Source organism: Acanthochromis polyacanthus, chromosome 23, assembly GCF_021347895.1.
Source record: "Acanthochromis polyacanthus isolate Apoly-LR-REF ecotype Palm Island chromosome 23, KAUST_Apoly_ChrSc, whole genome shotgun sequence".
Classification (NCBI taxonomy): Eukaryota; Metazoa; Chordata; class Actinopteri; family Pomacentridae; genus Acanthochromis; species Acanthochromis polyacanthus.
The window spans coordinates 1,591,886-1,614,637 of record NC_067135.1 but is presented as its reverse complement, the minus strand read 5'-3'; the positions used below and the strand labels follow the sequence as shown (position 1 = coordinate 1,614,637).

General features: G+C 39.7%; 1 protein-coding gene across 1 annotated transcript in view; it reads left to right on the top strand.

Moving 5' to 3' along the window:
- LOC110967698 (cytochrome P450 26B1) overlaps window positions 1-10,413 on the top strand; it is a 44,530-nt gene extending 34,117 nt beyond the window's left edge. Inside the window, exons 3-7 of the mRNA XM_022217383.2 lie at window positions 1,081-1,199; window positions 2,612-2,768; window positions 3,031-3,186; window positions 5,789-6,073; window positions 7,090-10,413. Of these exons, the coding sequence (XP_022073075.1) occupies window positions 1,081-1,199; window positions 2,612-2,768; window positions 3,031-3,186; window positions 5,789-6,073; window positions 7,090-7,482 (1,110 nt within the window). The 3' untranslated portion in view covers window positions 7,483-10,413. The remainder of the gene's footprint in view (window positions 1-1,080; window positions 1,200-2,611; window positions 2,769-3,030; window positions 3,187-5,788; window positions 6,074-7,089) is intronic.
- Window positions 10,414-22,752: the final 12,339 nt, after the last annotated feature.

Sequence of the window (22,752 nt, the reverse complement as noted above, 5' to 3'; positions counted from 1 at the left end):
GGGGGAGCAGAGGGATAAATGAAGGGGTGGGCATCGCAGAAAATGAACAAGACTGAACACACGACAGAAAAGCCAAGTCTAGGTGTAACTCAGGAGACAGCAGAGGAGGATTAATGGACAAAAAAGTGTAAAAATGTGGAAGGAGAGGGAAAGCAGCTATGAAATTCACCACAGAAAGTTGATGTTTTACCCGAAAAACACTCAAATCTTGCTTAAAGTTCTTAAACTGATAATTCATTCAAACAAATTCAGTAAAGTGGATGTCCTTCCACACCATGGATACGTGAAACTGGCAGCTCAAGGATTGCTATCACAGATTGTATCTTGTGGAATTCTTAAGTTCTGGTTGGAAGCCGTTAACTGCCACAGACGTCACTGTCATGGTGCCCCATTGCGAGCTCAACCCCCACTATGGTTCTCTGCATGCAGACATGGATGTAGTCCCAATGCTACGTTATCCGATGTTACCTGTCTGCAGCAGCTTTACGACTCGATTTCCACAAGAACTCGACGTACTGTATCAGCTGATTGTTAAAGTGCACTTAAATCACACCCAAACACTATTTTCTGTTCAAGTTCTCATCATTTTAAAGGTTTATTCCACCAAAACACGACTTATTCTACCCATAATATGACTTCTTGTCCTGCAATTTACCTTGTTAATGTTTTGCCAAATGTTTAGTTAGCAATATTTAGTCATTATGGATTGGTTGATTTAAATGTGCCAAATAAATAATAAACTTTAACTTATCAGGTAAAATAATGTAATCTTTGTAGTCAAGAGATCTCAAAGAGATATTCGAAAGGTTGGAGGAGAGTCAAGAAAAGACGCATCTTTGACAAACTATCAATAACTTTGCTGTCCGACTGAAGACATCAGAGTTGCTTTTAATGTTAAACTAAACCAAACTAAACTTGATTCTTATTCAGTCACTGCCCTTTTAACTGTCGTCTATCATCTGTCATTGTGCTAATTCATCAAATTTATGAGAGTTTAACAGAAATCCTGTTTGATTTCTATCTGTGCCCTGAGCAGACAGGTGAAATGACATTATTTTCTTTCCTCCTCTGTGTCTGCAGGTGTTTGCCAAAGTGTTCAGCCATGAGGCCTTGGAGTCCTACCTGCCAAAGATCCAGCAGGTGATCCAGGAGAGCCTCCGAGTGTGGAGCTCCAACCCCGACCCCATCAACGTCTACAGGTACAGCAGAGTCTGGAGGAGGCAGACAGTGGGTCAGAATGTTATTACAACTACTGCAGAAAGGAACTTTATTAGCACAGGTGAAAGCGTAAATATAGGGCACAGACACATTAAATGCCACTGTTACAAGAAGACAACTGTATAAATAGATATAAGGGACTTAAAACATGAAGTTTTAACTTTTGGATTCAGCCAAAGTTCACTCATCAATGAATGACTAGCTCCTGGAAAAACGTCAATAACCAGGACTTATTCTGACTTATTAGCTGTTTTCTTGCGGTGCTTTTGGAGTGAACAGTAAGGAATTTGAATAATTAACTATTGATTGATTATTGGTGTTAATGATTTAACCGATAAGTCTTGAACCACGGAGCTGCTCCATGCTACCAGTGCAAAGAATCGTTAATGATCAAGTAATACTAGATATTTCAGTTGTTTGAGTTTTGATAGTTGTGGACGGTGCGTTGGCTTTTGGCGTTTGTGTAGCAGAGATCATTGTGAGGGTTTAGCTACCAATGGGGCACCATGACGAAGACTCCTGTAGCGGTTAATGACATCCAGCCTTTACTTCTTACCTTATTTCTTATACTTCTGCTAAAATAATACATTTTTAGAAAAGAAATCTTGCTTCCTTTAAAAGATAAATTGACTGAACAACATGCAAAGTTGAGCTAACTTTTATTGTTATGTTTGTTAACTAAATATCACAAATTAGTTCAACAACAACTCAAGACATCAATGGAAGTTTGTTGTTTTTACTGGTGGTTTTAAATGATCTTAGTGAGGATTTAGGGTTGTACAACTTGAAATGTCTTATGACCACACTGATGCAAACTGTTGCATTCATTGTTTAGAATATTCAGTCTCAACTTGAAATTGTTCATTTAAATTGGTTTGCTAATTTCACTTAAAGTGCAAAAAAAAATACTCCTTTGGTGTCTGGCACCATGATGTCTCTAAACTTTTAAGATTTCTCTGGCTAAGATCACAGACAACACCGAGTATAAATGCAGAATTTTGCTGGAAAAACTGGATCTTAAAGCTGACTTTCCTTCATTCATCTGACAAAAAAAGTAGCTGATAAAAAATAAGGTTAATAGAACTATTGTGCCGGCCTTACCTTTGTCACACCAACTATCTAATGTAAGTTTAAGGAACAGCTGAGATGTCTGAGCTCAGTAGAAACTTTATGTTTAAATATGACAAACATCAGCACAGACATCAGTGATATCCCAGTTTGTAAAGTTTCATTCTTGCTGATAGAACAGAGAAGTCATTGATGTCTGAGGTAGAAACGTTACAGACATCATGAACCGCATACTTCTGATTTGCAATCTGAGTTTCTTTGCCTCTGATGGACTTGAACGCCTTCCTCGTGTGTTTATGGGATGTCTCTGGTTGTGTTTCTGCAGAGAGAGCCAGAGGCTGTCGTTCACGATGGCCGTCAGAGTTCTGCTGGGATTCAGGGTGTCGGAGGAGGAGATGAGGCATCTCTTCTCAACCTTCCAGGACTTCGTGAACAACCTGTTCAGTCTGCCTATAGACCTGCCCTTCAGCGGCTACAGGAAGGTTAGTGGAAAGCCCTCTTTTTGGTCTGTATTTTTGCCTCTGTACACTCCTTTCAGTGCCTCAAACGTAAAACTATTCCCTTCTGGCAAAGCTGTAGTTGTTAAGTTCATGTTAAGTTCTGTTAAGGTTGCTTGATTTTGACGTTATCATTCCCTCAACCTTCTAGTTGGTAACTTCCATGTATTTGGGAATAAGACATCTTCTGTCAAAGCCTACAAAAAGTTGCCTGGTTGGTTGGTTAAGTGTAGTTGTGTGTTTGCAGGGCATCCGTGCACGAGACACCCTCCAGAAAAGCATAGAGAAAGCCATCAGGGAGAAGCCGCTGTGTTCCCAGGGGAAGGATTACAGCGACGCGCTGGACGTCCTGATGGAGAGCGCCAAAGAGAACGGCACCGAGCTCACCATGCAGGAGATGAAGGTAACACCCCAAATAAAATAAAATAAAATAAACTGCTTGGGGAGCAGGATGGTTAGGACAGATGGACGGTGGAGAAAAGACAGAAGACGACACTGACAGGACATTTTAGGATAAAAAACACCTTGGAGTTCTGATAAAAACTGCAACCAGATCAGTTTAACATCCACTCCAAGTGTCACAGTCTAAAGAAAAAAACTGTTTTTTGTTCATTTCCTCTATAACCAACATTGAGCATCAGTATTATGGGATGTATGGTGGTTTGAACAGTAAAACTGCAGCAGTTTAATGACAGAGTTCTAGAAACAATCACTGGTATCCTGGATGTGTTTCTGTTTTCTGATAATCCACTAGAGAAAGCTTTACAAAGTGCATTGTGGGTAAACTTTAAGGCTCTTATCAGCATGTGTGATAGGTGGTTGGTCAGAACAAGTTCTAGACAATGAAAGGAGCATTTTACACACAGAAGGTACGAGGATCATCTGATAGACACGATTCACTCTGTGGTAGAATCATTTTCTAATATAAACATTAACCTAAGGCAGTTTTAAGCAGAACTCAAATATGTTTTTTTGTTCTGAATATTTCAGAAATGGAGGAAAAGGCCCATTAAAAAGTGGGAAATCTGGACCCACTTCTATAGACTTCAACTAAATATACTAAAGTTACTGTAGATCAGCTGATTGGTTGATTTTTTTTTTTGACAAAACGGATCAGAAGCATGCAGACATTATGAGTACTTAGTCATCCCAGCGTCTCATTTTGGGTTTTCTAAGTAACCAGGTGACGGATGCTGATCTGATGCCTGCAGTCAGACAGTAACAGTAAAAACAGACTCACCGTCAGGCACGCCCTCTCTTTACCTATTAAAGTAATTCTGAGGAATGCTGTGGAAACTCTACTCTCCCTCGCTTCTCCCTCTCTCGTTGTGGTTTCTGGGTTAAGTCCAGGGCCAAAAATAAGTCAACACTCCCCCTGCGAGGGGTCTGAAAGAGGCCTCCTGTACGCACACACACATTAAACACACACACCGACTCTCTGCTGCCGCTTCCACACGTATGTGGAGGCGTGTTCTGACACAGACGATGGCAGATGAGAGGTTTCTAATGGGAGTCGTGCTGCCCGGCCTCACTCTTATTTATTCCACGGCCTTAATAATGGGCCCGACATGGCACGCTCGCTGTTGTTCTTGGCCGGCGACTCCATATTTCCAAACACGCTGCTTTTCAGGAATTAAAAACAACATACTTTTATTATGTATTGGCTTTTGACTTTTTTATTTTTTTGGGCCGTTATGAAACAAATGGCGAACCTGAAGTAAGGTCGGGTTGCTCACAGCTTTCTGAAATACCACGTCCAAATCATGAAATCTGTCGTCTCCGATGGTAAACTCTACTTCTGCTGACACCTCTGCAGCAGGACGTTGGGCTGTGGCTGGCTAACGTCCACCAGCATCTTTATTTCCACTCTGCAGACCCTTTATTCCAGTGACAAGCTATTGGCCCATCAGGAGCTGAGGGAGAATCCAGTTGGCTTTCCCACAAAGTAAAGACAAATCAACTCATACGCCCTCAGTACAGACCAGCACTCAGTGTACGCTGGAGTTACGCTCTACTTTCCATATCAGTCACTGCTTGTTCCCGACTGCAGTCCAGCAGCAAATAGTGACAGTTTAGGAGCTGTTCCATTTTCTATAAGGTTGTTCCACCTTAAATCATCAGGAGGATTCTTCTTGACCATTTCTGGTTCACTTGAGGCTTTATCATCGACTATGTTTATGTACAGTGGTATCTGTGAGATTTTAAAACTCAGTTCCAGCTCACATTCTTACACTGAAATTTGAGTCAGTTGAGCAACAGTATCTGAGGAACTATTAAAGATAAAAACCTGACATTTTCACAGTTATTACTCATCATGCTACTGATTCAGAATCTGTAATATCAGACAAGTCGATCAAATAATCTGATCAAAAAGGTGAAGTCATCGTGAAGTTCCGTCTCTGAGCTCAAACTAACAACAAAAAAAATCCAAAAAACGATACTGCAGAAGTCAACTAGTGATATTTTCTGAAGCAGATGTAGCTCCATGTCACAATAATATGAAACTAAAGATATGGAATACTTTTATCTGAAATACCTGGTCACATAAATTAACTTTTTGAATTTTCACAGGTGTAACAAGTTGGATCAAAAATACTAAAGTATTGGTAGAAAGTCTGATCCGAGTCGAACAGAGATCTGGATTTTCAAAGTAGTTCTTAGATATAACTGAGACAATATATATATAGGGGTCTTTTCTTGGGCATAAACACTCAAATATAGCCATGAAAAAATGTGCCAAAAGTGAGTCAACAAGCAAAAGTTATCTTAAGTTACCTCTATAAATATCGATATTTTCGCTAGAAAAATTAGAGATGGTTGAGGAGAAATTTTACCAAACTTTTACTCATTTGAGAGAATGATGCGAGGGCCTTTAAGGAAAAGAGTTGCATAAACTTAAAAACTTTGCTGCTGAGTCAACCAGTATGTTGGGTTGTAAGACAAACAGATCACTACAAGACAGGACGACGACTGAATCTCTATTCTGCCTCTCCTTCATCCTACAGGAATCGACCATCGAGCTGATCTTCGCCGCCTTTGCCACCACTGCCAGCGCCAGCACCTCACTCATCATGCAGCTGCTCCGCCACCCTCAGGTCCTGGAGCGTCTGAGGGAGGAGCTGAGGGCCCGGGGCCTCCTCCATAACGGCTGCCTCTGCCGCGAAGCAGAGCTCCAGCTGGACACCATCGTCAGCCTCAAGTACCTGGACTGCGTCATCAAGGAGGTGCTGAGGCTCTTCACACCCGTCTCTGGCGCTTACCGGACCGCCATGCAGACCTTCGAGCTAGACGTGAGTGGCCCCTTAAAGTACCGTCTTCATATCTGTGGCTAGAAGCCCAAAGCTTTGTAGGTATTTCGAACGCAGGAATCGACTAATGAATAGTGGTTAATTTGGTTGCTAATCAATAACAGAACAAAGAACCAAAGGTTGTTGAATCAAGAGGTCTGGCAGACAGATGTAAATAAAAGATAAATGAATTGTGGATAACTATGAAGGAGTGACACTAGAAGATATCTGTAGCAAAAGGTGTGCTATTTTTTTCATCAACCACATCCATCCTCACATGGCCTCCATGCAATGTCAGTGCTTCCTGTTTTAAGTAACATTTGAATGCAGCTTAAGAACAGTAGTTTTACTCAATCAAAAATTAAACAGTCATGTCAAGCTAAAGAAAACTAATAATTAAGGTTCATGTTTGCAAGCAGAGAGCATCGTTTAGCTAGCAACGAGCACCATGACAAAGACTTCTGTGGAGGTTAATGACTTCTGGCAAAACTCACATTTTCAAAATCTGATTTTGCCAACTGGGAAAACATTTCCACAGCACTTTGTACATTAGCGACATTAGCATATGGTCTAATGTCTGCTGTTAATAATTTCTGATGTCAGTCCTAGATGAAACTACAGGAATGTACTCCCAAAAACAATGTTGTATAGAAAATAGATGCCCCACATGATTCTCATACTCCTGGATTTGAAGTTGCTACTAATCCAACAAGACAGTAATTGGTTGAAGAAAAACAAGAGCTGTTTTTTTTAACCCCTATAACTAAATGATAATGAAAAAGAAGACCATTATATTGAGCTGTGGACAGAGGTTTGGTTTTGCAAAACTTGAAAGTGAGCAAACCTAAATGATGCCGAAACCAGCTGAAAAAGTCCCTCAAGTTTAATCAGAGATGCTGGACCAGAAATTAGATGCTACTGCAGCTTCCAAAGTCTCTGGCTGCACAAGCTGCCACTGATTACAACAACATCTGCCTGATTACAAGCCTGCTCACTGTTATGTTGTCTTTTGCCTGCAGGGAGTCCAGATCCCAAAGGGCTGGAGCGTGATGTACAGCATCCGGGACACCCACGACACCGCCGCCGTCTTCAAGGACGTGGACGCCTTCGACCCGGACCGCTTCAGTCAGGAGCGAGGCGAGGATAAAGAGGGACGCTTCCACTACCTGCCCTTCGGCGGGGGCGTCCGATCCTGTCTGGGGAAGCAGCTCGCCACCCTCTTCCTCCGCATCCTAGCCATCGAGCTGGCTAGCACCAGCCGCTTCGAGCTGGCCACTCGACAGTTCCCCCGCGTGGTCACGGTACCGGTGGTCCACCCGGTGGACGGGCTGAAGGTTAAGTTCTACGGCCTGGACTCCAACCAGAACGAGATCATGGCCAAGTCGGAAGAGCTCCTGGGAGCGACGGTTTGAAGGGCAGAGGGCCGATGAGTAGGTGGAAGAGGGTGAGTGATCGAAGAAGATTGAAGGAAGGAAAGAAGGAATTTCAGAATTATTTTTTCTTCTCCACCTTTGTTCTGCCAAGTTGGAGGTTCCTTTTCAGACTAAAAGAAAAGCAGAAGTCTTCGTCTCTTGTTACAGCTGATGATGATCGGGACTTTCCTTTAAGAAAGGAAGAAGCTGCCAAAAAAGTTCTTAATTATGCTCTATTCTGTGTATTTTTTTAAAGAAATATACAAAACAAAAAGTATGTACAACAAGCTATGTAATATAATTTGAAAAGAGAATGTGGGTAGTGCACAAAGGGAGAGAGAGAAGTACGGTGGTACTTTTGAAGTTTGTTGGAAAGTAAAGACGGTTGTGGGAGAAGTGAGATGGATGAAACAGGGTATAGGACGAAAGAAGATGATATTCTAGCATTTTGCTTGTGCTTAATCAAAATCAACCAACCATTTCAGTTGTCTAGCAGGGTAAAAGAGACGGATAAAGAAACAGAAAGCTGGTCATTTAGAGCCAGAGTTTGTAAAAGTGCCGCCCAAATTCAACTTTTTGTCTTATTTGATTAGTATTTTTAAAAATGGCAGAGATCTGTGTTGGTTTTTATCAGGTGTTTTCCATCAAAATTCAAATTGTTTACTAGAATACAGATGCAGGTTTTGGCACAGTTTGGCTCATTTCCTCAAGCTAACGTATCACGATGCAGTAAAGACATGGAGTGGGATTGAATTTATACTGTAGCTAGCTAGGGTCAACTATCAATGCAGACAAAAGCATCGTAGTTTAGATAGGGAAGACATGGTGGCTGGATGTTCTGGACTCTTTGAAGGGATGTACATGGGCAACCTCACCTGCTGCTTTTTCATTGATTTTTTTAACCCTTCAGTCTTAAAATTACCTCAACTTATCTGCCATAAGCTTCTCAAAGGTCTAGTACTAGAAAGAAAATCAGATACGTAGAGGTTCAGGACTTTTGTTCAGCGGTTTGTAAGAAAAGTTCAACCGCAGAACAGAAATTTAGAGTCTTTAGAGGTTGTAACTCTACGTTTTGAAGATTTGTTTGAATCCAGACCCTAAACACAGAAACTACAAGTCTTTATTTGATTCCCAAATTCTACATTGAACTGAGATGTTGCTCATCTGCATAAATTCAAAATGCTGCCCACATACAGCAAACCCAAATACTCCTGATGGCGGGTAAACTCAGGTGCAGACTAGGCGTTGAAAGGGACAACGAACCACCTTTTACTTTGTGATATTTAACTCTGACTGTACGTTGTTGTAGTTTCAGAAATGGACCGACTACTTTCTGACTGGAATACATAAAAAATTGACATGGGGGGGGGTTCAAACAACAATTACTTTGAGCACCTGCCATCAGTAATTTGATGGTAGAAGCAGAAAAAAATGACAAAAACTTGGCATCAATCGAGATCAAACCAACTAAATCCACGTCTAAAGTAATCCGGTCCAGATCTGCTCTGTAAATTCTCTGAACCTGAACTCTGGTTTCTACACCACCACTTCCAAGCTGCATTGAGACGTCTCAGATCTGAGGAGTCATGAAGGAGAACGGACGGAGGGACGAGGTGGAGAAGACCTACATACATGCTGCTTGAGTGCCGCTTTGTCATTCCGTGTTCGTTTACTTGTGTGCTGTTCGTATTTTACTCGGGGCGGCCATTTTGAGTTCTGTGGAGAAGGCAACGTTTTGTCTTTGCTGCTCCTCTGATCAACACTAAGAATGCAAAAACAAAATAAATCGGACGGTTTGAGTGACTTTACGAGCTAGAGGAGATTCACGGCTCCGGGTGATTGCACAATCGGAACTCTCGGAAAAATCCCGTTCTTTTTCCCGAACATGGAAAACTTCCACGGCGGGACTCTGGGACTTGTTAGTGGACATTCTTGAATGCTCGGATGGAGTTCTGTGTTTAAGCTCGAGAGAGAGAAATGGACCAATGAGGTTTCAGGGGAGGGCAGGGTCACACTCAGAGGGCTTTTCTTATTGGACGATGCTGCCGTCCAATAGTATTCCAGACGGACTCTGCCTATCACTCTTTCTACCAACCACACCACTGATTTCTTCACGATAAAAAAAGAAAAAAATATGAAAAGAAAGTTTTTTTTGCTGCTTTTCTTGTGTACATTTTCTAATTGAGAGTTCTAGATTGCAATAGTTTGTATCGAGTGAGATTTGCTATTTCTTTCCCTTTTATATATATATATATATATATATATATATATATAAATATATAAATATATATGAAATTTAGCTGATTAAAATATTTGCATTTTGTGAAAGCAAAAAAGAGCATAAATAGGTTATATTAATTTGTACAATATTCCTTCCTTTAGCAAGCCATGGGGAAAATCAGCTATTTACGTCTACTAATAACCTAATATTAATGTTATTGTACGATTAATATTGTTGTTATAAGATATTTGAAATGCTATTTTTTATTCTATTACAGATTTAGAGTTTTTAGCCTAAATGAGAAGGTCTTTGGTAAATATTGGATGTATTTAGAATGTTATGTATTTCAATTATATTGTAAACAGTGTTTAAAATGTTAATATTGTTGATTTTATTACTGTAATAATTATTATTTGTTTTTGTTATTCAGACTTATTATCACTGCATTTATTTGATTTTATTAATTATGGAAAACAGAAAGCACTTGCGAGGTATGTTTTATTTTTTCAGTGCCATCGACTACACATCCCTTCCTCTCACCTGTCGGTTTCTCAACCTGTCTTATGTCATTCTGTACATATTTGTACTTCTTTTTGCAAGAAAAAAATGTTCCTTTAGTTTAAATATGTATGTCTTGTGCTACTTTCTCCCTTTCCTTTTTTTGTTACCGTGATTTTACTCCTGTAATAAACTATACAGTGAAAAAGAAATCTGCAGTCTGATTCTTTATCCAAACCATTTTTTTGTATGAAGCAAAATTGTACCTTCATACTGTAAATATTTTCAGAGTTTCAGGCCCTTGAAGTACACAGATGTCACACTGATTTCCCAGTCCAGCAGATAGACACGTGACATTTAGGAGGAAAAACACATCTGAGTTCTGGTTAAAACTGCAACGAAAAGAAATTTAAAATTACCACAAAAAGAGACCAAACTGTGACAAAAGGGTCCAAAATACCACAAGAAACACAAAATCAGCATAAAAGACCCCAAATCACCACAAAAAGAGGTAAATATACCACAAGGACACACAAAATCTCCACTGAAAGATGCAAAATTACCACTAAAAGGCCAAAACGACCACAAATACGCACAAAATGACCACAAAAACAGGTAAATATAACACAAAAAGAGGTAAATATATCACAAAAAGACACAACATGTCCACTGAAACTTTAACTATTATACACTACCGTTCAGAAGTTTGGGGTCACGTATAAATATCCTTATTGTTAAAGTAGTTTTTTTCAATGACGACTCATTGATGGTTAGAAAACCCTTGTGCAGTTATGTCAGCACATGGATAAAAGTGGGAGCTTTCATGGAGAACATGGAATTGTCTGGATGAGCCCAAACTTCTTTCCACCACTGTACATTCTCCTCTGAGTGCTGAGATGATGTTTTCACAAAGCTAAAAACACATAAAGGTGTTAAATCTAAAACGACTTCCAGAAACAGTAAAACATGCAGGAATACTTTGGGGCGTCTGTTTCATGTGGTTTACAAAAAGACACAAAGAAAAATAAATGTGTGCACGAGCACATCCAGCTTCCAGTCAAACAGATGGCAGCGGCCTGGATATGCTAACAAGCTCATCCACATGGAAATCAGAAAGCATAAAATAAAACTTGTGGACGGAAACAAGTGAGACCAGGTGCCGTGTGTCGGTTTGAATTGACTGTTTATAGCAGGAAAAGCTGCCGAGACTCACAATCCCAACAATGTTCTTTATAAAACACCCTTCTGATGGGAGGACTTCAGTTTGTTCACTGTTTTATGATCAAAGTTCATGTAAAACTAGAGCTTCAACAAAGACAATAACTACAGATTAACGTGAAAGTCAAAGATCAATCACAACTCTCCAACATCAAGACGTTCTTTTCATCCCAAAGTCACTATGAGTTCCTGCTAGACCTTCAAATTAGTTCAGCAAAATAGCAGTATTTGGCAGTGTTATTTTATGGAAATTTCTGTTTGACCATGTCTGATTTGTGTTAAATTTTTATAGCATAAAATACAGATGTTTATTAAAATATCTGGGAAGCTTTATACTGATATATCAAATAACCACTTTCAAGAGGGATTTTTTCTCACATTGAAATTTGAGACAACAATATCTCAGGAAGTTTTAAAGATAAAAACTTGAAATATTCAGTTATTTCCCAACATGTCTCTGATTCAGAATAGTTAAAGTTGCTCTATATTAACTAAAAGTGCTCTACATTAGCTAAAGTTGCTCTAAAATGAGTTAAAGTTGCTCTATATTAGCTAAAGTTGCTCTAAAATGAATTAAAGTTGCTCTATATTAGCTAAAGTTGCTCTATATTTCAACAATAAGGACATTTCTAAGTGACCCCTGACTTCTGAATGGTGGTGTATACAGGATAGTTTTTCAAGGACCGTCTTGCGTATACGGAAGATTCCTCAACCTTCAGCCGATCCAACCACAATGAGTGGAATCAATATGTTTAATTGACGATCCAGACTTCTACCATAAACTGAGCTAAACATGCATCCAGCAGAGCACTCAGACCTTGTTTGTGTGAGATCTTTAGCAGGAGGTTCATATTTATGTATCAATGGCTCACTGATATCCATGCAGATGTGTGCTACAGTCATTAAAACCTTCTTATCATTACTCTGGTTCCAGTCCAGCCTCCTCCTCATGTCCTACAGAACTTACATTTAATGTTGATACATAAAAAGTCTGTTCAGATTCCTATCCACTGTGCAGTAAACATCGTCTGTTCGGCTCTAAATCCATTCTGCAGAAACAGCCGGAGTCGTAAAGAACTGAATTCAGTGACAAGAACAAGGAGTCCTTCCATAAACGGTGACAGTATGAAGGTCTGATCACAACAACATGGAGTCACATGAAGAGACACTGAACCCACAGAACACCTTTGGAAAGATCTACAAGATCCTGGAAACAGTCGACCTGTCTGATATCTGCAAACGGACACAAGTGTCCAGAGGAAACTGCTGCTGTTTTCAAGCCAACGTAGATCTGCAAGGATTAATCCAGAACTTTTCAGATATTAAAACAACCTGAAACTAGTAAAGCCTCATAAACCTCACTGATTTCACACTGATGAAGTTCTGAGGCTCAAAATGATGGAAAAAAATCCAGTAACACATTTCAACCACGTGTACCTGTAACTCTGAAAATATTCAGAGTATGGAGGTAAAACTTTACTTCATTAATTAAAGTTACTGACGATGAAGAATTGGCTGATTCTGGGAAAGTGATTGGTTTTTAATGGGGCGACTTTCTGACAGTAAAATTGACTGTTAGAACTAAAACAGTGTAGACTGATAGAGTTCAGAGGACTTCCTTCATTCATGAAAACCATCATGTTGGTTCATGTTGGAGTATTTAGTGAATCCTGGCAGCAAAACTACAAACAAACAACTGAACTCCTTGTTCTTCCCACAAGCTGTGAGTGATTTAAAGCTGTGTTCACTCAGACTTTCTCCGTTCGTGTTGTCGTTTGTTTCCAGAATGCAGGATCGTGTGTTCTTTCTATTTACCGTACGGTCGTGGACATGTGTGGAACCACATCTTTGAAGCGTGCGTAGGTTTCTACATCTTTCTAATCGGCTTCGCCGTCTCCGTTTCTGTCTTCCATCAAGCTGCAGAAAAACTCCCGGCTCTCTGTGATGTTCTCAAACCACAATCCGGGAAATAAAAACAGATACGGAGGCATCAAGACGTCAGCCGGTTCCTGTGTGTTCCCCACGTGACCACTGCCATTGTCAGACTCACTTTGAAGAAAACGAACATTCCCAACAGCAGGAAGGTTTACCAGCCGGTCTCTGAGTGTTTCTTCTAAAATCAGAATCAGATCATTGGCCGGGTGTGTTTAAGGATTGGACTCTGGTTCCAAGAACAATGTCCAGGAAAGAGCCTCCATCAGTCAGGGCATCAGCAGACAGGCCTGTTTGAGGCGTATTTAAGTGTGATTTAATCAAGCCTGTGGTCCCTTTAATGTTGGACGCATTTATTTACGAAAGCTTCCAGCCTGCTGAAGATTAGTTGCCAACAGTCCAAGTATCGTGTGTCGCCAATTTGACCGATCGCTGCTGCTTTGATGCTGCTTTTCTGGGATGAAATGAATCATTACTCTAAATAAAGTTTATGTATTTAGATTGTAACTCGTTGACTCGGCTCTGAACAAACGTGGGGAATGAATCACAACCAGCAAACACATGCAGAGCAAAGAAACCGAACAGGAAGCAGAAACATCTCCGCAAATCAGGACATCAGCTGCTAGCATAGAGGCTAATGCTACAAATTTGGACAGTTTAGTCAGCTTGGACAGGTTTTGGGTCATTTTGGACAAATTTGTTGAGAGATAACTTAAAATAATTTTCCAATATGAACATTTTCTTAAAGACTTCTCACTTCAGCCATTTTAAAGAACTTTTTGATAATCTTGGACACATTTTCAGTCATTTTAAAGATAATTTCTGTCATTTTGGACAAGAGCTGAATGATTTCTTGAGATATTTTTGTCATGCTAGACAAATATTGAGTAATTTTGGTCAAATTTGGACAAAGATTTATTCAGCTTGGACATATTTAAGTTTGATTTAATGAAGCCAGTGGTCCTTTTAATGTTGGACGCATGTTGGAGCAGAATCATCTCCGCAAATCAGGACATCAGCTGCTAGCATAGAGGCTAATGCTACGCTAGCGGCAAGCAGATGTCTTAGGAGGCGACCACAGATTAAACAACAACAAAAAAAAACAAATAAGGCTTTAAGATCTGGACCTTCATAGGGAATATGAGACAGAACAGAGAAAGAAAACAGAATAGCAGATGAATCTGCAGGAGACTGTGAAACTGATCAATCTCAATCAATCGATTGATCAGTAAACAGAGAAAACATCCTAATGTCACACTATGCTCTGACATCATGACTTCTATTACTATTTTACATATTCAACTACAGTAATCCTCCTTAATGAAGAGGCCCAGTTATCAATGACAGGTTCCTGCTCCAAAAATATGTTATCAGCGAGCAAAACGGAAGAAGCCATATGGATCAATTTTCAGAATAAACACAGCTGTTCTGGACTGAAATACATCTGTTTTACCTTTGTGAAGTGAAACAAACTAAGAAGAGAAAGAGAAAATGACAGAAGTACAGAGAAGTCCTCTGAGCTGGACTCTGATCTGTTTCTGAGGATTAAACTGGTTATTATCCGTTGAACAGGATGCAGATCACACGGCTGCAGGTACAGACGGATCATCAGAAGGACTAAGAACAGCTATGAACCAATCAGCATGCAGGCTGACTGTGAGGAGGCCGAGCAGTGACCGTCCATCTCTGGACTGGATCATGTGGTGACAGAACTGAACATTATTAATCAAACTTCATCCAGGACTCTGTGGGGTTTAATCCAAACTCTGGAACTTTTAAGGTTCTCTATATACGTAGAAAAGACAAAAGAGACGTTTACTGGAAAGAAGGAAAAAGGCTTCTGTGCAGGACAGCTTGTCTTTAGTGAAAACTGTTGGATGAATCACCATGAAATTTGGTGCAAACATTCAAGATGAACAGCTGATGACCAAAAATGTGTAAAAAGAAAAACAGCGTAAACAAGAAAAGCCCTCAGAGCTCGTCCATTCCCTCATACTACGGACGGATAGATGCTTCATCCAGTTTAATTTTTTCATCTCAATTCAAACCCAGTTTCCTGTCAGAGAACCTGGATGTTTTTCCTCAAACAGAAACTGAATCTGCAGCTGGAAGCAGCAGAACTTCAGGATTCAGAGACAAAAAAGGACGGAATTCATCCTCATAGCTGTTGAAACCTCCTGTCTAGTGTTGGTACACCTGTTGTGTTTCTGTTTCAGGCTGCTGCAGGTTTGGTAATCCCAGCAGCTGGTGGTAAACGGTGTTCTGGTCCGTTTGCTGTGATTTTCCTGCTTGCGTTAGCGTGGGGTTTCCCTCTCAGACATGTGTGAACGGCTCCCGATCCGTCAGCTCGGTTTTTACACCGCTCCTTTCGCAATCAACACCGGTGGAAATGAGCAGAGATGGAAGCTATTTGGACGTCTGCCCCGTCGGTTCCTTCACACAGAAAGCAGATCCAGCACTTTCCAGTTTATTCCTGTGATATTTGGTTCCAGAAACTCGAAGAATCACGAGTCTGTTCATCACTCTGCAGCCAGAAATACACAAACAGAAACTCACTCTGTTATTGTTTCGTTTCTGCAGCTTTCCAGACAAGTTTCACTGAAACAGTCACACTATTAGCGATCAAACTAAATGTGAAACCCTTAAGGGAAGAGGTCACACATTCCTGAGCCTGTAAACACATGTGGAGTTTTACTAACCCAACATCTGTCTGGATGTGCAGATTACCGGTACAGAGACAACTAATAATGTTTCACCGTGAATCATTCAGCTTTTTAGTGATTGTTTTATCTCTCTGTTCATGACAATATCCGTTTAAACTTTCAGTGAAATGAAACAGCTCAATGTTTAAATGTCTGTTTCATTTCTATTTATCTGCGTTTTTCATTTGTGTGCTACACTCACAGATTACTGCAAACTCAAAGGGACACTACAGTGATTATACTCAACATTTTAAGACTTTCTGTGAACTCAAGAATGAAATAAACGAGGAGGATGTTCTGCAGGTATGGAGTCACTTATGTGAAATATTTAGGAACAGGATTCATTAAATCTCTGTGAACTCTGTATGTTACACAGCTAGCATGTCTTAAACTAGATTAACAACAATAAAGATAAATAAGTATGATTTTTTGTTAGTTTTTTGTTTGTTTTTAGTTGTGTTTTTGGACAATCTGCTGTTATTTTATAGATTAATCCTGTGAAACTTGTAAAATCACAGAAAAATAAACATATTTACAACTTAAATAAAGTCTGCTGTGTTTTTATAAATAGTACAGCACTATTTTTTACAGTATTTAACTGATCAAAATTGGTTGTTTCTCGGGTATTTGCTAATATTTCAACAACAGATTCTGTATATTAAGGATAGAAAATGGTAAATCATTTTAAAATAGTTATTATGCCTGTTAGTAACCAGTAAATTCATCAAAGATTGAATTAACATGTTAACTGTAGAAAAAATGGGTCAAAACTTGTAATAACATCCATATTAATAATCTGTTGTTCTTGTTGTGATGTTTGACCATAAAATTACTGTTTAAATGCATTGAAATCAGCTAAAAATATAATTATTATGTGGCTATTTTTCAGTTTTCCATCATTTTTAACATGTTTTTTCTTGAGGAAGCTCCTGTTTTTACAGTGTACAGAGGGACACTTGTGGAGGATTCTGAAGTAAATAAAGATAATTTTCTCTGCTGAATGTTGAAAGAGAAATCTGACTGTTTGTCCTGTCATTGACCTCCAAAATTTCCCCACTAATCTGCTCAGATCTACTTTCACTTCGACTGTCCTCAGAGTTCTGCCGTAACCATCATCTGTAATCCTTCGAGGAAACGCAGAAATAAAAGGTGTGACTGGTTGAGAAATATTGGAAAGCCAGACGGAGGAACCTGTTGAGTTACTCGACTGACTGACAGAACGCAGAATTAGACGACGGAGGAGGAAGAAACAAGGATGTAAAAGTGACAGAATCAGACTACCAGAAGATAAAGCATCAGATGTACCAGGTGTGTGGGTGTCGGGTCACAAACTTCAGGTGAACTATGACGTGTCTGAAGCTCAGCAGGTGCACGAGTCAAACAGAGTTCAAAGCTCAGAAACGTACAAGTTTCTACTCTTATGAGGACCCTTATTGGCCATGACAGATCTTCTTCCTCGTCCTCCAACCAGCTAAACTACAACCTGGACCTCTGACCCTGAGATCATCCTCAAAAATCCACCAGAATGTCCTCAAAAGTCCTAAAGTCCAAGCAGCCCAGACACACACACGTGGTACAGTAGCTGAAGGACGTATAAGATGCATGGAGTGAAGTCAGTCCAAGACTTTCATGTGAAGCCACGTGACCGACATGAAAGGCTGCTGATACGTTCCACGCAGACGGAGAACATGCAGGTATGATTTATAGAATCATACGTTCAATGAAGGATCCAACAGCACCACCTAACTGTCAGCTCACAGCTTATATGATCAGGAAAACTCAAACATCTTTCTGATTACAGCAAACACGTTGTGGTTTGAGAACTTGATCCATGTTGTTTTACTTTAATGAAAGCAGCTGATGATGAATTATTGATGAAGCCGGTGGTGTATCAGGTTCGTATAGACGATGACATCACCCTACTGATCAATAGATCTGCAGATTTAATTCATCTATTTACACATCGATGCAGGTCTGTCTACTGTAGGATTCCATGTCCGTGTAGACGGATAATAAATCACCTCTTAATTAAAGGCATAATTATAACAAGATAACATTCTCATTTACTGATTTAGAGGAAACTTTTAAGCAGTATTTGGACGAGTTACGTTGAAATAATAATCAGCTTAATATGGTGTCTATTATTAACTCTAATTTAGTGTTTTTTGGTTTCAGGGTTTAAATATTGTTTGTGGTTAAATAAAAAAAACTGATGTTCAAAATGAAAGAAAAAAACATTTAAACTTCTGAATTTCTTAAAAGCTACTACATGAAAAAGCCAAAACTTAACGGAAAAACATAACTACAGCACCATTCTACCCATGCAACAAGATCAAAATCAGTTTAAGTCACTGTTTATTGTGTAAATTAATAAAAAAAACACAACCACAACTAGACCAGAACAATTTCTAAAGTAAGAATTGAGTCAAAAGACCTTTGTTCTATTCCACAAACAAACAAAAACAAGGAGATTTGTACAAACTGGTCTATAAATGTTGTATTATTTTAACACAAACCATGATCTTTCCTTTGTCCAGTAACTTTGGTGCCAAATGGAAAGCAAAAACCAGATTTAAGTGACAAAACAAAATGAAGAACTAATATTCCGACCAGTGAGTCACTTCACCACAGCATTTAGAGAAACCTGATCTTAAAACAAATAACCTTAATGTTTCTGCCCTAATCTCACTTCAACCACAGCAGATGAGTCACATGTCGCCATAATCAATAGAGCTGATTAATAAGGGAAAGATGAACCTCAGGGTCTGACCAGTAATGCATCAAGGAGGTCCACCAATCAGTGACAGCGATCGGTTGATATCTGACACGGCCGTGTAATGTACGTACTATAGCTGGCTTTTCAGAGAATTTACTTCAAAAACCGCAGGGAAGTGGAGAAAGAAAAGATAATTAAAGATGTGAAGAAGTTTAAGGAGCGTGAAAGAGATGGAAGTAAGATGAAGGAATCTGAGAAGAATAGAAGAAGAGTAGAAAGGGGAAAAGTCTTAGGACAAGACGGAGGGTAGAATGAAGAAGATACAGCATGGAAAGCAAAATTTAGGGAAAACAAATGAAGAGGAAGATGTGATTGATGGCAAAGCGGTGAAACATTCAGAGCTTCAACATCCAGCAGTCTGTTGAAGGACATTTCTAGGTGACCCTAAACTTTTGAAAGGTAGTGTAGTTTGGTAATCGTTGGTTCTTGTTGAATCAGTCTCAGAACTACCAAGTCAAATTTCCTGAAACTTGGTAGTGAGTTAGAAGACCAGCAGAGGAACAAACCGTTGCATTTTGGTGCAGATTCAGATATTTTAGCTTAAAATTCATCAGATAACAGATTGAACTTGGTAGCGGGCTCCACTCTCTACAATGTACAGGCCACTGTTTGGGGATTTAAATATTTAGTATTTCTGTATTTCACATCCACTCCAGGTGTCACAATCTAAATTGTTTATCAGGTGCAGTTTTTACCAGAACTCCTCCTACATGTCATGTGTCTATCTGCTGGACTGATGAAGTCCTGAGGATCAGAAACACACTTGATACCAGAATCATCTGATTAATTTTCTCTGTTTTTTTAATCATTTTGGACGAATCTTGAGGGACTTTAGAGAAGTTTTAGTCTTTTTATTTGGTTGAGGGAAAACTTCAAATAATTTTCCAATATGTACATTTTCTTAAGATAAGATAAACTTTATTGATCCCACAATGGGGAAAGTTCACTGTTACGGTAGCTCCAAACGAGAGAAAATAGTTTAAGGACAGTACAGAATAATTGAACACACAGTGCAAAAAAAGACTTCTCTTCACCTGAGTCATTTAAAAGAACTTTTTTGATGATTTTGGACACATTTTAAGTCATTTTAGGGATTAAAAATGGATTTTTCCCATCATTTCTGAGCCTCATCAATGTGAAATCTGTGGACTTCAAGGGCCTAAAACTCTGAAAATATTCATAGTATGAAGGTAATCTAGGCTGGATTTATCATTCATTTAGTGACCCCAAACCTTTGAATGCTAGCGTACGTCATTGAAAACACAGTTTAGTTGCTCAGTAAAGTCATTTTCGTTGTACAGGTGGATCAGAACTGCAGATGTGGTCTTTCCTGGTGCATGCTGGGATATGCCCAGATGCTCCCTAACCCCTGAAAGGACAACATTTGTTTTTTTCCCCTCTTTCTTGCTAATAAACAACAGCGCTGTTCTTCTCCTCGTCTCCCTCTCTGCATTGTCTATCTCTTTTCCCTCCCTCCCCCTTCGTCTTGTTCTCTTTTCCATAATAATTAGCTCCCCTCCAGCCCGACTTCAAACCCTGTGGTCGGAAATCTGCATTCCGAGGATGGAGAGAGGCTGAGGAGGACGACGGAGGAGAGGGAGGGCTGACGGCTCAAAGAAGCCATTGTTCCTCCAGATAAGAGCCCAGAACTGGAGGGCAAGTGTAGTCAAAATAGTCGGTGTGTGTGCGTGATGGCACTGATAAAAACACAAAAATGGACTTTTCCTCAACAGTTTAGATGCTAATGGGTCGATAGTGGAGGTTAGCCGGCCGGGCCAAGACACAAATCTGATACACACCTCCTCCTGTTTTCCCTTTCTGCCATATTTTCCTTATTTGCCTCATTATCCCTGTCTCCTGGTGTCTTAGTCCTTTTTCTGACTTGTCCTTTCTTTTCCCCACGTCTTTTCTGCTTTGTTTCCTTACATTTCTCTCAGTTATTGAGACAGAATGGACCATCCTGTCTCTTTTTTCCTCCCCTTCCTTTCACTGCTTTGCTTCTCTATTTTCTTTTCTTTGGTTCCAGCAGGTTGCAGCCTTGAAGCTTTACAGAACACCCAGTTAGATGATGGTGTGAATGATTGGGTAGATCCAAAACCTCTTTAGTACCACACAAAGCAACAAAGAAACAGAAGAAGACAGCTACACCAGAACGTTCCTCAGTGGTCGATCAGTTTGAAAGGAGGAACTTGTGGTGGTGTGGAAGACAGATGGAAGAACGTCAGTGGAAAACAGAAGAAAGTCACATATTTTTAAGACTAGAAGGCAGGTTTTTGGCCCGTTGCTAGAATCTACAGCTGTCCTTCAGTGGTTTGAACTCTTTAAGGATCAGATTACGGTCATTCCAGACTTTTCTTGCACCTCCGAGAAGTCAAAAGAGTTCTGGTTCAGATCCACAACGTTAGCAGATTAAATCCACACCGAGGCGGTTCAATGCAGCAAAGAGATGATCAGAAAGCAGCCAGAGAACATCTACTGAACCTGGTCCAGAACCAAGAAACACAAACAAGATCATTAAAAATTATCAATCAATAATCAATTAGTAGACATTACTCAGTGTGCTGATAATAGCATCTTTCACGTCAAGAGACTCATGATTTGGACTGCACTGTCCAATGTGGGAATACTGTCCTAGTCAATCCCAGTTTCTCTTCAACACACAAGTTCTGGTTGGAGGTCATTAATCTCCACCTGAGTCTTTGTCATGGTGGCCCTGTAGGGAAGATGTTCGGGTTTCGATAGAAACTATTTTAAACTATAACCATGAATTGCAGAAAAGTCGGATGTGTCTTAAGTGCTCGAGCTCTGGTCATTAACCACCACAGAAGTCTTTGTCATGGTGCCCATCGCTAGCTACACTCATCCAGAGAAGTCCAGGTGGTATCTATTGAAGCTCCTACAACTAAAAGGTGGTGTAGGAAGAACGTTCTCACATCAACATTCATTACTCACCAAATTAATGACCTCCACCACATTGCTTATTTTACATATGTTTAAAAAGTATGTCTACCTATAAAATTAATGGATTTACTTTATAAAAACTGTGAAATTGTTGTTTAACAAATAATGCTTGAATTGCAATAATAGACAGTGAATCGTGGACTATGTCAACAATATTGAGTTTTTACAGGTAACTTTACATTAAAATCTTGTATATTTTATCTTTTTTTGAATGCCATTGTTTTATTTTCAGATTTGTTTCTGTTTCCATCACTTGAAGTATGAGGTTTTAGAAAACATCCTCACTTTTCTTTTAGTGTCTGAAACTTTCCTAAGTCCTGTATCCTCCTTTATGATGGAAACAGTTCAGAGACGCTGTAAAACTCAACTCATTGGTTATTATTTGAGGAAAAAAGCAACCTGTCAGGTCGGTGTTATTAATGAGAGAAATAAGAGAAGCTGCTCCCTTCATTAACTTTATCTGATCTTGAAACCAAACGAATCCCAACCACACAACCTGTCATGAGCTGACGTTTGAAGAGTTCATTTGCAAAAAGCTGCGTTTCCCATAAAGCGCTAATATCCAGGCGGACCGCCCAGGTAAACCCACACGAGCCAAACACATTTTTTAATTCAATTTGGACTCTTTAGGGCATGAACCCGGCCGTTCTCAGTGATGCAGATCTCAGGCGGTGGAGATCTTCACGCTGCCAAGTGCTGAAAGCTTGTCATGGAGCTACATGTTCAGAATTTATTTCACTGAAGAGCCAAAACCAACGGAGACAGTTTGAACCAAAGCCTCAGTAATGAGAAGGAAGCAGTTAGCTAATATTGTTCAGCTGCCATCGGCTAATAGAGCAGGAAAGATGTTCCCTCATTATTATCATCATTTGGGATTTGGACCAAAATTAAGCTCTGTAAAATATTTTTGGCTGAATGTTGAGAAGCAATTCATTTCCACACCTGAGGAGAAAAGAAAAGTG